The sequence below is a fragment of the Callithrix jacchus genome, chromosome 14 (assembly GCF_049354715.1).
Source record: "Callithrix jacchus isolate 240 chromosome 14, calJac240_pri, whole genome shotgun sequence".
Taxonomy (NCBI): domain Eukaryota; kingdom Metazoa; phylum Chordata; class Mammalia; order Primates; family Cebidae; genus Callithrix; species Callithrix jacchus.
In genome coordinates, this window is record NC_133515.1 from 31159111 (window position 1) to 31176754 (window position 17644).

At 51.5% G+C, this 17644-nt stretch overlaps 1 protein-coding gene across 2 annotated transcripts; it reads left to right on the forward strand.

Annotated features, from left to right (window-relative positions):
• The first annotated feature begins 203 nt into the window (after positions 1-203).
• LOC118147261 (uncharacterized) lies at positions 204-17374 on the forward strand. 2 transcript variants are annotated; one of them, XR_013526068.1, is made up of 7 exons: positions 204-616; positions 12616-12938; positions 13697-13903; positions 14251-14339; positions 14775-14951; positions 15653-15895; positions 16201-17374. XR_013526068.1 is itself a non-coding variant. In XM_054244765.2 (2 exons), the coding sequence occupies exon 2, from the start codon at positions 891-893 to the stop codon at positions 4467-4469; it is 3579 nt and encodes a 1192-aa protein (XP_054100740.2). In that variant the 5' UTR covers positions 204-616; positions 848-890; the 3' UTR covers positions 4470-7899. The 2 variants fall into 2 exon arrangements, 1 of the variants encoding a protein (XP_054100740.2); XM_054244765.2 differs by lacking the exons at positions 12616-12938; positions 13697-13903; positions 14251-14339; ... (1 more) ...; positions 15653-15895; positions 16201-17374 and adding an exon at positions 848-7899.
• The last annotated feature ends 270 nt before the right edge of the window (positions 17375-17644 follow it).

Here is a 17644-nt window from a genome sequence, read left to right on the forward strand (position 1 = left end):
GCGTACCTTGCCGCGCCCATCCGTTAAGTTCCCAGGTCCTTAGTGCGCGCGCCTCTCCCTACAGTACACCGCGCGCGCGCGCCGCCCCTTCCATTGCCATCAGGTGCCTTGTGCGCGAACCTTGCCGGCCAAACCGTTAACGTCTGCCGTACTTTGTGCACGCGCCTCTCCTTGCAGTACCTATCAGGCGCCCCTTCTATCCCACTCCCTCCCTCGCCGCCATTGCTCGCAGGACGCTCAGAGTCCAGCTGTCAAGAGTTCAACAATCCGAAAATAGACACTGCGCCCAGCAGCGGTTACCTGGGCACTCTGTGCCCTTTATCCCTGTCCCGGTCCCTTCCTGGGGCTGAGGACCCAGCAGTAGGACTCAGTTTCCTTGAGCCTGCTGCCCGCATCCCTCACTTCATTGGCTTGCGGGATCTCTCCGTTGCTCCTGCCCCTTGACGGAGTGGCAAGCCTTCCTACCCAGACACTTGTAATCAGCCTGGTGTTGAAACAACTCCAAGGATTTACTCTTCAAACCCTGTCTTCTGTACGGCGATCCTGCCTTCAATTTGAGGCCCAGGTACCACAGCAAGCCAGTGCCCTAAGGACTCTCAGAGAGGCCCTGGAGAAGGTAATCGCCTTTTTGTGGCCCAGAACACCCAGCTCTACCCTACACTCCCATCCAGAGATCATGTAGAGGCCCCTCATGGGGAGTGGGGCAGGGACACTTAAGCAGGAAAAAAAAACCCAGAGTTCAAGAAAAGCCCGATGATCAGAAAGGGGGCCCTGAGGGCACCAGGGATGCAGGGTCTGCATTTTGACCCCTGCGGGACAGTGGAGGCCTCTCTCCCTTTGTACCCAGGCCTGGGCCCCTGCAGAGAGACCTCCATACCCAGAGGTCAAAAATGCCATCTGAAAAGAAATCCCAGCCATCCGGGATGAGCTACTGCCGCAACTCCATCTCCAGCTCCTACAGCTCCGCGGGAGGCTTCCCGTGGGTAAAGAGGGGGAAGGGGCCAGCCTCATCCAACTGCCAGCTGCCCCTCACTTCTTCAAAGGCAGTGACTGAGGTCAACCCTCAGGCTGTCTCTCAGGGTCAGGCCCAGTCTGAAAAGGCAGCAGATTCAGCACCTGGGGAGAAACTGGCTTCCAGGAGTGGCTCCCCGACATCTCAGGCCTCTAGGCCTCATAGACGAAAGCACCCTCTGCTGCGACGCAGGCGAGGGGAGCCTCTGAGGCTGCCATCTCCCCTACAGCTGGGGTTTCGGGTCACTGCTGAAGACCTGGACCTGGAGATAAAGGCCGAAATCATGTGCCTTAATTGTGCACTGCAGGGTGAGGAAAAGTCCCTCTGGGAGTGCAGAGCCTCACTGCTGTCCCATGCTTTGGGACTGGCAACAGGGACGTCTTCTCTGCCTGCTGTCTCTAAAGCATCCAGCACAGAGGCACAGCAGGAGAGACGCAAGTCCCATGATGGCCTGGACCCCGTGGCCCTCCAAGTATCTGCTGCAGGGTCCCCCTCCAGACCTCCTGTGTCTGGGAGGAACTGCAGGTCAGCAGGTCCCCTGTTATCCTCCTCAGACACCCTTCCTGCCACCTCTGCACATTCCCAGGCCTCAGCCCAGGCCTCCTTGTCTGCTCCAACACAGCCAGACCAGGGAACTACAACACACTTAGCTGCAGGGGCTTCCTTACCCACCACTTCCACCTCAAGCCCCCGCACCAAAAGAAAGTCGACCTGGGCTGCAGACCTGGCTGGGAGCCTTCCTGACCCATCTTCTGCCTCTCCCACCACCACCCTGGCCAGACAGAGGGTCAGTGATTTCACCGTACTACAGAAACTTGATGGTGTTGCTGCAGCCATTACCCAACCCAAACCTGTGGTCTTTCATGGACAGCAGCAAGGAACCCGCACCTTGAAGCGGTTTCATCCATATTTCTGCCCAGCTGCTTCAGGTGCAGCCCAGGCCTCATCTTCTGCTCCAACACAGCCAGCACAGGGAACCACAGCACCCTCAGCTGCAGGGGTTACCTTACCCACCACTTCCACCTCGAGCCTGGCTGGGACACTTTCTAACCCATCTTCTGCCTCTCACACCACCACCCTGGCCAGACAGAGGGTCAGTGATTTCACTGTACTACAGAAACTTGATGCTATCGCCACAGCCATCACCCAGCCCAAACCTGTGGTCCTTCATGGACAGCAGCAGGGAACCCGCAACTTGAAGCAGCCTCATCCATCTTCCCATCCAGCTGCTTCAGCTGCAGCCCAGGCCTCATCTTCTGCTCCAACACAGCCAGCCCAGGGCACCACAGTGCCCTCAGCTGCAGGGGTTTCCTTACCCACCACTTCCACCTGGAGCCTGGCTGGGACACTTTCTAACCCATCTTCTGCCTCTCTTATCACCACCCAGGCCAGACTGACGATCAGTGGTCCCACCTCACTACCAAAAGTTGTCGTGACTGCTGCAGCCACCACCCAGCCAAAACCTGTGGTCCTTCATGGACAGCAGCAGGGAACCCGCTCCTTGAAGCAGCCTCATCCGTCTTCCCATCCAGCTGCTTCAGCTGCAGCCCTGGCCTCATCCTCAGCTCCAACACAGCCAGCCCAGGGCACCACAGCACCCCCAGCTGCAGGGGCTTCCTTACCCACCACTTTCACCTGGAGCCTGGCTGGGACACTTTCTAACCCATCTTCTTACTCTCTTATCACCGCTATGGCAAGACTAACGATCAGTGGTCCCACCTCACTACCTAAAGTTGCCGTGACCACTGCAGCCACCACCCAGCCCAAACCTGTGGTCCCTCATGGACAGCAGCAGGGAACCCGCTCCTTGAAGCAGCCTCATCCATCTTCCCGTCCAGCTGCTTCAGCTGCATCCCTGGCCTCATCTTCTGCTTCAACACAGACAGCCCAGGGCACCACAGTGCCCTCAGCTGCAGTGGTTTCCTTACCCACCACTTCCACCTGGAGCCTGGCTGGGACACTTTCTAAGCCATCTTCTGACTCTCTCATCACTGCCATGGCCAGACTAACGATCAGTGGTCCCACCTCACTACCGAAAGTTGCCTTGACCGCTGCAGCCACCACCCAGACAAAACCTGTAGTCTTTCATGGACAGCAGCAGGGAACCCACTCCTTGAAGCAGCCTCATCCAGCTGCTTCAGCTGCAGCCCAGGCCTCATCTTCTGCTCCAACACAGCCAGCCCAGGGCACCACAGCACCCTCAGCTGCAGGGGCTTCCTTACCCACCACTTCCACCTGGAGCCTGGCTGGGACACTTTCTAACCCATCTTCTGCCTCTCTCATCACCACCCAGGCCAGACTAACAATCAGTGGTCCCACCTCACTACCGAAAGTTGCCTTGACCGCTGCAGCCACCACCCAGCCCAAAGCTGTGGTCCTTCATGGACAGCAGCAGGGAACCCATGGCTTGAAGCGGGCTCGTCCGTATTCAGATCCAGCTGCTTTAGCCTTGAGCTCCCCCACCAAAAGAAAGTTGACCTGGGCTGCAGGCCTGGCTGGGACCCATTCTAAGCCATCTTCTAACTCTCTCATTACCACCGTGGCCAGACTGACGATCAGTGGTCACACCTCACTACCAAAAGTTGCCTTGACCGCTGCAGCCACCATCCAGCCCAAACCTGCAGTCCTTCATGAAGGACAGCAGCAGGGAACCCGCGGCTTGAAGCGGGCTCGTCCGTATTCAGATCCAGCCGCTTTAGCCTTGAGCCCCCCAACCAAAAGAAAGTTGACCTGGGCTGCAGGCCTGGCTGGGACCCTTTCTAACCCATATTCTGCCTCTCTCATCAACGCCCCGGCCAGACCAAGGGTCAGTGGTCACACCTCACTACGGAAACTTGCCGTTATGGCTGCAGCCATCACTCAGCCCAAACCTGCGGTCCTTCATGGACAGCAGCAGGGAACCCACGGCTTGAAGCGGGATCGTTCATATTCAGATCCAGCCGCTTTAGCCTTGAGCCCCCCAACCAAAAGAAAGTTGACCTGGGCTGCAGGCCTGGCTGGGACCCTTTCTAGCCCATCTTCTGCCTCTCTCATCAATGCCCTGGCCAGACCGAGGGTCAGTGGTCGCACCTCACTACGGAAACTTGCCGTTATGGCTGCAGCCATCACTCAGCCCAAACCTGCGGTCCTTCATGGACAGCAGCAGGGAACCCACGGCTTGAAGCGGGATCGTTCATATTCAGATCCAGCCTCTTTAGCCTTGAGACCCACCCCCCACCAAAACAAAGTTGGTGCCAGGCTATCCCAGGCAAATTCTAGGCCAGGCTATCCCAGGCAAGGCAAGGCAAGGCTATTCCAGGCAATGCCAGGCAAGGCAAGGCAAGGCAAGAAACAGCAATGCAATCCCAGGCAATGCAAGGCAATCCCAGGAAAGGCAATTACAGGAAAGGCAATTTCAGGCAAGGCAAGGCAAGACAAGGCAGGAAAAGGAAATTCAAGGCAAGGCAATTGCAGGTAAAACAAGGCAAGGTAATTCCAGGGAAGGTAACTCCAGGCAAGGCAAGGCAAGGCAATTCCAGGCAAGACAAGGCATGGCTATTCCAGGCAATGCAAGTCAAGGAAAGGCAAAATAATCCTGGCAAGGCAAGGCAAGGCAAAGCAAGGCAATGCAATCCCAGCAAAGGCAATCACAGGAAAGGCAATTTCAGAGAAGGCAAGGCAAGACAAGGCATGGAAAGAAAATTAGATGCTAGGCAATTGTAGGTAAAACAAGGCAAGGTAACTTCATGGAAGGTAACTCCAGGCAAGGCAAGGCAAGGCAGTTCCAGGCAAGACAAGGCAAGGCTATTCCAGGCAAGGCAATTTCAGGCAATGCAAGGAAAGGAAAGGCTAAAATTTCCAGGCAAGGCAAGGCAAGGCAGGGAAGGGCAGGGCTGGGCAGGGCAGGGAAGGGCAGGGAAAGGTAAGGGAAGGCAAGGCAAAAGGCAAAAGGTAAAAGGCGGCAAAAGGCAAAAAAGGCAAAAGGCAAGGCAAGGCAAAAGGCAAAAGGCAAGGTAAGGCAAGGCAAGGCAAGGCAAGTCCAATTGAGGCAACTCAAATTCAGACAAAGCAAGACAATTCCACAGAAGGCAATCCAAGGCAAGGCAAGGCAATGCAAGGCAAGCCAATTTCAGGTAAGGCAAAGAAAGGCAATTCCAGGCAAGTCAATTCGAGGCAAGGCAATTCCAGGCAATGCAAGGCAAGGCAAGAGAAGGCAATGCCAGGCAAGGCAAGGCAATGCAATCCCAGGTGGTGCAATGCAATCCCAGGCAAGGAAATTACAGGAAAGGCAATCTCAGGCAAAGCAAGGCAAGACAAGGCAAAGAAAGAAAATTCAAGGCAAGGCAATTGAAGGTAAGGCAAGGCAAGGTAATTCCAGGGAAGGTAACTCCAAGCAAGGCAAGGTAAGGCAAGGCAATTCCAGGCAAGACAAGGCAAGGCTATTCCAGTCAAGGCAATTCCAGGCAATGCAAGTCAAGGCAAAGCAAGGAAAGGCAAGGCAAGGCTAGGCAATGCAATCGCAGGCAAGGCAATCACAGGAAAGGCAATTTCAGGCAAGGCAAGGCAAGACAAGGCAGGAAAAGGAAATTCGAGGCAAGGCAATTGCAGGTAAGGCAAGGCAAGGTAATTTCAGGAAAGTTAACGCCAGGCAAGACAAGACAAGGCAAGGCAAGGCAAAAGGTAAGGAAAGGCAATCCCAGGCAAGGCAAGGAAATCCAAGGCAATCCCAGACAAGGCAATCCCAGGGAAGGCAATCCCAGGCAAGGCAGGGAAGGGAAGGGTGCGGCAGGACGGGGCAGGGTGGGGCAGGGCAGGGCAGAGAAGGGCAAGGCAAGGTGGCAAGGCAAAAGGCAGCAAGGCAAAAGGCATCAAGGCAAAAGGTAGCAAAGGCAGCAAGGCAAAAGGCGGCAAAGGGCAGCAAGGCAAAAGAAAGAAGAAGAAGGCAAAGGCAGGCAAGGCAAAAGAAAGAAGAAGAAGGCAGGCAAGGCCAAAGAAAGAAGAAGAAGGCAGGCAAGGCAAAAGAAAGAAGAAGTTGGCAAAGGCAGGCAAGGCAAAAGAAAGAAGAAGGCAAAGGCAGGCAAGGCAAAAGAAAGAAGAAGAAGGCAAAGGCAGGCAAGGCAAAAGAAAGAAGAAGAAGGCAAAGGCAGGCAAGGCAAAAGAAGAAAAGAAGGAAGGAAGGCAAGGCAAAAGAAAAGAAGAAAGGCAAGGCAAGGTAAAAGAAGGCAAGGCAAGGTAAAAGAAGACAAGGCAAAAGAAGGCAAGGTAAAAGAAGACAAGGCAAAGAAGGCAAGGCAAAAGAAGGAAGGCAAGGCAAAAGAAGGAAGGCAAGGCAAAAGAAGGCAAGGCAAAAGGCAAGGCAATGCAAAAGGCAAGGCAAGGCAATTCAAGGCAAGGCAACTCAATTTCTGGCAAAGCAAGACAATTCCAGGGAAAGCAATTCAAGGCAAGGCAAGGCAATGCAAGGCAAGGCAATTCCAGGCAAGGGAAGTCAAGGCAAGGCAATTTAAAATAAGGCAATTTCAGTCATGGAAAGGCAAGACAAGGCAATTTCAGGCAAGACTATTCCAGGAGAGTCAAGGCAGGGCAATTCCAGGCAAGGAAAAGCAAGGCAATGCAATGCAATTCCAGGCACGCCAATTCCAGGTAAGGCAAGTCAAGGATATTCCAGGCAAGTCAATTTGAGGCAAGGCAATTCTAGGCAATGCAATACAAGGCAAGAGAAGGCAATACCAGGCAAGGCAAGGCAAGGCAATGCAATCCCAGGCGAGGCAATGCAATCTCAGGTAAGGCAATTACAGGAAAGGCAATGCCAGGCAAGGCAAGGCAAGACAAGGCAGGGAAAGGAAATTCGATGCAAGGCAATTGCAGGTAAGGCAAGGCAAGGTAATTCTAGGGAAGGTAACTCCAGGAAAGGCAAGGCAAAGCAAGGCAATTCCAGGCAAGGCATTTCCAGGCAATGCAAGGCAAGGAAAGGCAAAAAGTTTCAGGCAAGGCAAAGCAAGGCAAGAAAAAAAAAGCAAGTGCAATCCAGGCAACTCAATTTCAGGGAAGGCAAGACAATTCCAGGGAAAGCAATTCAAGGCAAGGCAACACAATGCAAGGCAAGGCAATTCCAGGTGAGGAAAGTCAAGGCAAGGCAATTTGAAATGAGTCAATTTCAGTCATGGCAAGGCAAGACAAGGCAATTCCAGGCAAGGCTATTCCAGGAAAGTCAAGGCAGGGCAATTCCAGGCAAGGAAAAGCAAGGCAATTCCAGGCAAGCCAATTCCAGGTAAGGCAATGCAAGGCAATTCCAGGCAATTCAATTCTAGGCAAGGCAATTCTATGCAAGGCAAGGCAAGGCAAGGCCAGCCAAGGTAAGAGAAGGCAATGCCAGGCAAGGCAAGATAAGGCAAGGCAAGAGAAGGCAATGCCAGGCAAGGCAATGCCAGGCAAGGCAATGCAATCCCAGGAAAGGCAATCACAGGAAAGGCAATTTCAGGCAAGGCAAAGCAAGACAAGGCAGGGAAAGGAAATTCAAGGCAAGGCAATTGCAGGTATAACAAGGCAAGGTAATTCCATGGAAGGTAACTCCAGGCAAGGCAAGGCAATTCCAGGCAATGCAAAACAAGGAAAGGGAAAAAAATCCAGTCAAGGCAAGGAAGGCAAGGGAAGGCAAGTCCAATCCAGGCAACCCAATTTCAGGCAAGGCACAACAATTCCAGGAAAGGCAATTCAACTAAGGCAATACAACACAAGACAAAGCAATTCCAGGTGAGGAAAGTGAAGGCAAGGCAATTCGAAACGAGCCAATTTCAGTCATGGCAAGGCAAGACAAGGCAATTCCAGGCAAGGCTATTCCAGGAAAGGCAAGGCAGGGCAATTCCAGGCAAGAAAAAGCAAGGCAATGCAAGGCAATTTCAGGCAAGCCAATTCCAGGTAAGGCAAGGCAAGGATATTCCAGGCAAGTCAATTTGAGGCAAGGCAATTCTAGGCAATGCAATACAAGGCAAGAGAAGGCAATGCCAGGCAAGGCAAGGCAAGAGCAGCAATGCAATCCCAGGCAAGGCAATGCAATCCCAGGCAAGGCAATGCAATCCCAGGCAAGGCAATTACAGGAAAGGCAATTTCAGGCAAGGCAAGGCAAGACAACGTAGGGAAAGGAAATTCAATGCAAGGCAATTGCAGGTAAGGCAAGGCAAGGTAATTCCAGGGATGGTAACTCCAGGAAAGGCAAGGCAAGGCAATTCCAGGCAAGGTAATTCCAGGCAAGACAAGGCAAGCCTATTCCAGTCAAGGCAATTCCAGGCAATGCAAGGCAAGGAAAGGCAAAAAATTCCAGGCAAGGCAAGTTCAATCCAGGCAACTCCATTTCAGGCAAGGCAAGACAATTCCAGGGAAGACAATTCAAGGCAAGGCAAGGCAACACAATTCCAGGTAAGGCAACTCCAGGCAAGACAAGGCAAGACAAGGCAATTCCAGGTAAGGCAATTCTGGGAAAGGCAATTCCAGGCAAGGCAAGGCAAGATAATTCCAGGAAAGGCAAGACAAGGCAAGGCAAGGCAAGGGAAGGCAAGGAAGGGCAAGGCAAGAAAATTTCTGTCAAGTCAAGTCAATGTAAGACAGTTCCAGGCAAGTAAATTTTAGGCAAAGCTAGGCAAGGCAATTGCAAGCAAGGGAAATCCAGGCACAGCAGGCAAGGCAAGACAAGGCAATTCTAGGCACAGCAATTCTAGGCAAGGCAAGCCAAGGCAAGGCAATTCCAGACAGGGCAATTCCAGGCTTGGCAAAGCAAGGCAATGCAAGAAAATTCCCAGCAAGGCAAGAAAATTTTAGGCAAGGCAATTTCAGGCAAGGCAAGGCATGGCAATTCCAGGCAAGGAAATTCCGGGCAAGGCAAAACAAGGCAAGGCAGGCCAATTTCAGGCAAGGTAATTCGAGGTAAGAAAAGGCAAGGCAAAGCAGGGTAATTCCAGGCAAGGTCATTCGAGACAAGGCAAGGCAGGGAAATTCCAAGCAAGGAAATTCGAGGGAAGGCAAGGCAAGGCATAAAAAGGGCAATTCCAGCCAAGGCGTTTTCAGACAAGGCAAGGCAAGGCAAGGCAAGGCAATTTCAGTCAAGGCAATTCCAGGAAAGACAAGGAAAAACAATTCCAGGCAAGGCAAAGTAAGCCAAGGCAAAGTAAGGCAAGGCAGTGCAATTCTAGGCCAGGCAATTCCAGGCAAGGAAATTCCAGGCAATGCAAGGCAAGACATTTTCAGGCAAGGCAATTGCCCAAAAGGCAATTCCAGGCCAGGCAAGGCAAGACAAGGCAGGGAAAGGCAATTCCAAGCAAGGCAATTCTAGCTAAATCAAGGCAAGGCAATTCCAGCTAAATCAAGGCTAGGCAATTCCAGCAAGGCAATTTCAGTCAAGACAAGGCAAGGCAAGGCAAGGCAAGGCAAGGAAATTCCAGGGAAGACAAGGAAAAGCAAGGAGAGGCAAGGTCATTCCAGGCAAGGCAATTTCAGGCAAGGCAAGGCAATGCAATGCAACACAATTGCAAACAAGGAAATTTCAGACAAGACAAGGCTATTCCAGACAAGGTAATTTTAGACAAGGAAAAGAAAGGAAAGGAGAGGCAAGGTCATTCCAGGCAAGGCAATTTCAGGCGAGGCAAAGCAATGCAATGCAATGCCATTCCAAGCAAGAAAATACCAGGCAAGACAAGGCAAGGCAATTCCAGACAAGGTAATTCAAAAAAAAGCAAGGAAAGGCAATTCCAGGCAAGGCAATTCTAGATAAGGCAAGGTAAGGCAAGACAATGCAATCCTAAGCCAGGCGATTTCAGGCAAAACAAGGCAAGACAAAGCAAGGGAATCTGATTCTAGGCAAGGGAATAACAGGCAATGAAAGGCAAGGCAATGAAAGGCAAGGCAATTGCCAGAATGGCATTCCAGGCCAGGCAAGGCAAGAAAAGGCAGGGAAAGACAATTTCAGGCAAGGCAATACCCACTAAGGCAGGTCAAGGCAATTCAAGGCAACCCAATTCCAGTCAAGGCAAGACAAGGCAATTCTAGGCAAGGCAATTCAGGGCGAGTTGCCTTGCCTTTCCTGGAATTACCTTGTCTGGAATTGCCTTGCCTTGTCTTGCCTTGCCTTGCCTGGAATTGCCTTGCCTTGCCTGAAATCGCCTTGCCTGGAATGGCCATTTTTTGCCTTGTTTTGCCTTGCCTGGAATTGCCTTTCCTTTCCTTGTCTGAAATTACCTTGTCTGGAATTGCCTTGCCTTGTCTTGCCTGGAATTCTCTTTCTTGGAATTGCATTGTATTGCCTTGCCTTTCCTTGCCTGGAATGACCTTGCCTTTCCTTGCCTTTCCTTGCCTTGCCTGGAATTTCCTTGCTGGAATTTGTTTGCCTTGCCTTGCATTGCATTGCCTGGAATTTCCTTGCCTGGAATAGCCTTGCCTTCCCTTGCCTGGAATTGCCTTGCCCTGTGTTGCCTTGCCTTGCCTGATACTGCCTTGCCTGGTCTTGCCTGGATTTGCCTTTGCTGGAATTGCCTTGCCTCACCTTATCTGGAATTGCCTCATCTGGAATTCCCTTTCCCTGCCTTCTCTTGCCTTGCCTTGCCTTGCCTGGAATTGCCTTGCCTTGCCTGGAATCATCTTTACTGGAATTGTTCTGCCTTGCCTTGCCTGGAATTGCCTTGCCTGGAGTTACATTGTCTTGCCTTGCTTGACTGGAATTTTCTTGCCTGGAATTGCCTTGCCTTGCCTTGACTGAAATTCCCTTGCCCTGCCTTGCATGGAATCACCTTGAGTTGCCTTTCCTTGCCTTGCCTTGAATTGCCTTGCTTTGCCTTCCCTTGCCTGAAATTGTCTGCCTGGAATTGCCTTGTCTAGCCTTGCCTGGAGTTGCCTTGCCTGGAATTGCATTCCTTTGCCTTTCCCTGAATTGCCTTCCCTGGAATTGACTTGCCTGGATTGGATTAGTCTTGCCTTGCCTTGCCATGCATGGAATTTTCTGCCTTTCCTTGCCTTGCCTTGCCTGGAATGGCCTTGCCTGCAATAGCCTTGCCTTGTCTTGCCTGGAATGGCCTTGCCTGCAATAGCCTTGCCTTGTCTTGCCTGGAATTGCATTGCCTTGCCTTGCCCTTCCCTGCCCTGCCCCGGCCTGCCCTTCCCTGGCCTGCCCTGCCTTGTCTTGCCTTGCCTTGCCTGGGATTGCCTTGCCTTGCCTGGGATTGCATCGTCTTTCCTGGGACTGCCTTGCCTTGCCTCGCCTCACCTCGCCTTGCCTTGCCTGAAATTTTTTGCCTGGCTTTGCCTTGTCTTGCCTTGCATTTCCGTGCCTGAAATTTTTTGCTTTGCCTTACCTTGCATTGCCTGGAATTGTCTTGCCTGGAATAGCATTGCCTTGCCTTGCCTGGAATTGCCTTGCCTGGAATTGCCTTGCCTTGCCCTCCATTGCCTTGCCTGGGATTGCCTTGCCTTGCCTTGCCTTGCCTTGCCTGGAGTTATCTTCCCTGGAATTACCTTGCCTTGCCTTACCTGGTATTTCCTTGCCTCGAATTTAATTTGTCTTGCCTTGCCTCACCTCACCTCACCTTGTTTGGGATTGACTTGCCTGGAATTGTTTTGTCTTGCCTTGCCTTGCCTGGCATTGCCTGGAGTGGAGGAAAATGGCTCCAGTGTCAGACTCCCCAACATGCTGCATGCTCAGCAGAATCTGCCCATGGACATTCAGGGAACACTCACCTTCCCCACTTTGGGAGAGGTCACTGGACAAAACTGCACTGGGTGTAGTTGTCATCCAGGACCCCACACACTTTCCTGAGTGTGATCCTGCTTCCCTTCTCTGGGCAGCTGCATCCTTTTCTCCTGCAGGATTTTCTGAAAACTCGGCTTTGGGTTTCGTCTCCCTTCTCCCCTCTCCTTGCCCCAACCTCCTTTTTCTGAAAAAGTGAGGGAATTGTTTATGAGTTAATTTGTTGAAAATAAGTGGCAGCCTCCACGCTTCTGTTTTCTTTCAGCCTGCTGGTAATGCAGGGTTACAAAGGATTCCTGGGCTTTCACACAGGTGCTGGCAGAGGGGGCAGCAGGTGGTGCTGTGCCTCTGCCTGCTCAAGGAAGGAGGCCATCCCCATGCCCCTCATCCCTAGGCCGGGCTTCTTCCTGACCTTCTGAATATTCTGTAGTCCAGAGACCTCAGAACCCACTCCTGAGAGAGCAGAGCCAGGCACTTAGAGAAAGACAAAATGGTTCCATTCTAGGATCTTATTAGGTATCTGAATCTGTTAGGAAAATAATTAGGAACTATGTATACAACTTAAAATATTCAAGTATTAAAAGGTTATTTGAATCAAAGTTTTAAAGCCTGCCATCAGCAAGCTTCTACCACTAAGAGGGGACTTTTACAGTAGGTGAGCAAGTTCCTTGAGTTGAGAGAAAAATGAAGCCACCTGTGCTGGGGACACTTGAGGAAGGGAGAGTGTGGGCAGAGGGAAGCCAGAGAAGTCCTGGCCTGTGGAAGCCAAACGGGAGAGCGTGAGCCAGGAGGGCCATCAGGATCGGGGATGAGGTTGCTCTCCCTGGAGGAGGAATCCTAAAGCACACAGCCTGGGACTCCCTCCCCTGGGGTCCTGTCCCCCAACATTTCACAGGCCTCCCGGAGCTGCCTTCCAATAAGGACAAACACAGCAAGAAAAGATCCATTTCTGCACAAAAGTCCTTCTGGAAAGAAGAAAAAAAAAGCTGTGAATGGAGTCAAAACATTACCCAGTGCTGACTTAGCCTCTCAGTTCTTTCCTAAATGGAGTGTGGTGTCCTAGTCAGGGAATGGAAGAGGCCCCTCCCACACAGGGACAGGGCCATGACCCCAGAGGATGAAGCAGCAGCATTTATTGAAGATACAACAGTGAGGGGATCCCGTCACATTCCTGTCTCCCCAGAGAGGGCATATCTCGAGAAGTGATCCAGGAGACATGTAAGTTCCTAAAACCATTCTCTTCACTCTGTCCCCCAGGACCTGGCCCAGACTCTGAGATACACTGGCTTGGGGTGCCTTCAGGTGGCTGTGTGAAAAACCACAGTTTAGGGCCAGTCTGGGGCTTCCAGACCTGGCCAGGATGTCCCCAGGCCACCTGTCCTTCTGCTTTGTCTCACTGTACCTTGGCAGATGGCCTGATGCTTAGGGCTGGCCCAAGAACACCTCAGGAAGGTTTGGTTCCCAGTCTACAGATGGTCCGATTATCCAGAGGTTTTAGGGATGTCTATCTGCCTTCTGGAGATGGACAGGGGCCTTAAGACTTCGGTTGAGAACAGGATGCTCTGTGTCTTACTGTCTGGGGCAGGGATGGCCTCCTGGTGCAGGAAGTACAGCAGCATCTTGACCTGCCAGAAAGAGTGGGAAAGTGGAGAGAGGCTCAGTGGGTGCTCACAGCTGGTGATCTTTAGCCCCCAAGTCCAGCTAAGGTGCTGGGTCCTCTGATGCTGCCATGCAGCCTTTACAGTGAGATGGGAAGTGGGGTGTGGATGCAGACAAGGCATGACTTGGGGGGGTTATTTTAGAGGTGCACAGGGCCCTGCTCTATCACCCAGGCTGGAGTACAGTAGCTCCATCATGGATCACTGCAGCCTCTAACTACTAGGCTCAAGCCATCCTCCCGTGTCAGCCTCCCCAGTAGCTAGGACTACAGGTGTGTGCCACAATGCCTGACTAATTTTTCTTTTTCTCCTTTCTAGAGATGGGGTTTGCTGCATTGTCCAGACTGGTCTCAAACACCTGGGTTCAGTCATCCTGCCGTGGTCTCTCAAAGTGCTGGGATTACAAGCATAAGCCTTGCCTCCACACCCAAACACTTGGGGTGGTTTTAAGCCCCCAGTAAGGTGCACCAGCAGGACCAAGAGGTGGCCTGGGCCTCCCCAACACTCTCATCCATGCAGACCTTGGCAAGTTTCTCTCTCTGAATCTCAGGCATCACCACAGACAATGCAAGTAGGAAGCTGGGCAGGGCAGGACTGGGGGTGTAGCAGGCAGAGGCCACCTCTGTCAGGTCGGAATGGCATGGGCTGGCTGGAGCCTGTCTTCCCACACGTCGGTCATGACCTCCAAGGACCAGCTGTCGGTCATGGTGATGGGCCGCTGGGATTGGCAGAAAGCTTGCTGCTCTCTGAGGCTGGAGCAGTGTGGGGCCAAAGACCATGGCAAGGTTGTGCAGGGACTTTTATTGACTGCCTTTTTCTTACCACCCTGTGCAAGACTGAAGCAAAGGGTGCTATTTCTATGCCACCACCAGGAAAGAGGCAGAGGGGCTGGGCCATGCTGGAGTCCTCTGGGAGAGAGCGACCTCAACCCTGGCTGTGCTGCAAGCTGATTCCAGCCCTGGTACTTGTGGGTCTCAGGTGCCCAGGAAGAGGGGTTATCTCTGGGCTGGTGGGGAGGTCTCCTCCATGGTTGGGGTGTGAGGGCATTGGGGGATTCAAGTGCACTGCTGGCCATGACCAAAGCTCTGAGCTCTTTGTAAAGCCATAGTGCAGATGGGGGAGCAGGGCAAAGATGAGAGGCTGGGGTGGGGGTGGCAGTGGTGCTGGTCCCCAGAGGCAGCGAGGGACTGCAGACAGGTTGGGGAAAAAGGTCCTCGGTGCTGGGGGTCTGATGTGAGCAGAGGGGCACCCTGTGGCCTGGGTTTTTGTAGCCCTCCCTGGGCAGCCATGAGAGAGCTGGGCTACCTTTTCATGTGGTCCAGAAGGAAAAGGAAGGTGAGCAGGTTGGCCTCCAGCTGGGACAAGGGCAGGTTAAGCATGGAGTTCTCCTTTGCAGCAGTGTCTGAAATTACTGAAGAAGGCAGTGGGTTGCTCCTCATGGTCACAATGAGCTGGAGACCTCTCCTGAGTTGGTGACATGAAGCATCTGGGACACGTCTTCCTGAACAGTCTGGGCTCGTCATCATACTCACTCCCACACCAATGAGGACCCTGTGAAGGGCTCCAGTGTGGGGTATGAGCCACCTGAATCCCTTTTCTCTGCCCCACAGGAGTCAGCAGCACCTGAAGAACAGCAGCAGGAGGTGGCGTGAGAGCAGTGGCTCATGGGCGGAGCTGCCCATGGGAAACTGCGGCTACCCCCTCCCAAGGGCAACCCAGAGTAGTGGAGGCTCAGTATGAAATAAAAAAGGGGAGTGAGGGACACAAGGAGGTGAAAGGTGGGTGGCCCCAGCCCCACAAACTAAGAAGAGACCCTCTCTTCACCCTAGACTCCGCAGGGGCAGCTCAGGCTGGTAGACCAGGTCCTCTAGGTGTGGGCCTAGGATTTAGGCCTGCCCTAAGGGTCATGCAGAGGATATAGGGCCACACATGCCAGTACCCTGCTTAGACATCAGCCTCCAGGTTGACTCGGTGTCAGGCCAGGTTTGATCCTGTGCTTGACTGAGCCAGGACCCATGGCTAGAGCACCTGGGGAATCCTCATTCAGCCCTGGTCTGCTGGAAGGGGGACAGCAGACTTTAGGACCCCACAGCACAGCAGTGATGAGCATTTTACTCTCTTGGCCTCCTTGGGGAATAAGACAAGGAGTCCTCTGGGGACAGACAAGGACTTACACAATGGCCTCAGTTGTGGCCCCTGCTTTCTGAGGTTGGTTGAAACACTGACCATGGCAGAAAGGACACAGCTTGGGTTCTCACACCTCACTTTCCACAGCCCCTAATGGCAGCAGTGTACATGGAGGAGATGCCTCCTATGACGCCAAGACCTCCAGTTCTCACCAATGCCTTCATCAAAGTTGGGTATAACTTGTCAGTGAAGAGAGGCTCAGGTAGCTCACAGTAGCAGAGCTTCAGCGTGTCTGCGATGGCGTGTATGTTCATCTCACTCATCATCATCGACACGTCCCTGTCATCCAGAAAGAACATGGAAGTGCTGCAGCCTCCTTGAGGATCCCAAGTAGGTCTCCCGCTATCCCTGCCTTGGCTAAAGCACCGTCCCTGCCACCCTGGCCACTGTGTGGGTCCCTCCCTGGCTTTGAGCAGCTCATTTTCCTCCTCTCAAGAGCTGCATGTGGTTCTGTGTCTGTGTAGAGATGATGGAGGGGTGTGTGCATCCCCATATTTCTCCCCTGCTTGGCTCCATCATGGATCACTGCAGCCTCTAACTGCTAGGCTCAAGCCATCCTCCCATGTCAGTCTCCCCAGTAGCTAGGACTACAGGTGTGTGCCACAATGCCTAATTTTTCCTTTTCTCTTTTCTAGAGATGGGGTTTGCTGCATTGTCCAGACTGGTCTCAAACACCTGGGTTCAGTTATCCTGCCACAGTCTCTCATAGTGCTGGGACTACAGGTGTGAGCCTCCATACCCAAACACTTGGGGTGGTTTTAAGCCCCCAGTAAGGTGCACCAGCAGGACCAAGAGGTGGCCTGGGCCTCCCCAACACTCTCATCCATGCAGACCTAATTTGTTTATTATTATCTGAAATTCAAATTTATTTATGCATCCTGTGTTGATCTGGCAACACTATACTATCTGTAACCTTGTAATAGTCCCTCTCAGAGCACACAGATAGGAGATATGTGTATTAAACCATGTATATACACATATCTATTAAATTTTTATATATGTGTGGTTAAATATGAGTTTATACTTATTTCTCTACTCAACCCCAGTATCACAGGGTTCCTTCTAGCCTTCTCCCTTTGCTTATCTATAACTTCTCTCTCCAGCAGTGAAAAACCTCACCCCCACTATCCGCTCTTCATTTACTTATTTTCCCCTTCTTACTCATGGTGCATGTAAAGCTATTTCAGAATTGGTCACAGCCTCCCCACCCCCATCCCCGTCCCTAGCCCGATGAGAAACAAACTTACAAGTTGCAACACAGTGCTGAAGTCCAGTTCCTGTGGCCTTTAGCCTTGCAATTGTAAGTCAAAGCAGCACCTGCAAGGTTACTTTGGTTTGCTCCTTTTCCCAACCCCTCAGGGATGTTATGTGTACAGTGACATTCATTCCTGAAAGTCTACATTCCCCTCCATCCTAGTTGATATATATTTTTTTCATCTATGAAACGTGAGAATGTCAATGTTTTATTTGGTACAAGGATAAGGAGGAAAACAGCAAAATAAATTTGATAATAAGATTTATACTTTATTACAAGTGATTTTCCTAAAACACAACTTTCACATTTGGCTGTGTGAAGCAGAGAGAGAGAAAAAAGGAAACTTTCACTAGTTTTAAGTAGGCCAACTCACATGATCCCTCCAAATGAGTTTAAATGAGAATGAGTACATTTTTTTCTAGCTGGGAAAATATTTTCCTTAATTGAGTTTAAATAATTTACCCATAGTGATAAATAAGCCCTTGGGCTAGGCTCAGAAACCTCCTCTACCGACCTGTTTCATAAGAATTAAAAAAATATTTATGGGACATACATAAAACATATATATATATATATATATATATATATATATATATATATATGTGGTTGTAATAGTAGAGACAAGAATTTTTAAAAATCCATACTATTTCTCTTTCCGTTCTCTTTCTCCTAAATGCACCTTCTGAGTTTCTTAGGTATGCTTTACAAAGACTACTTTACTTAATGAATTAATGTGTTCAACTTTAGCACCCTATGCGTGTGTTAAGAGTAATGAGAACGGGGATATTTAAACTGCTTCCTCATAGCCTTCCCCTTCATTACCA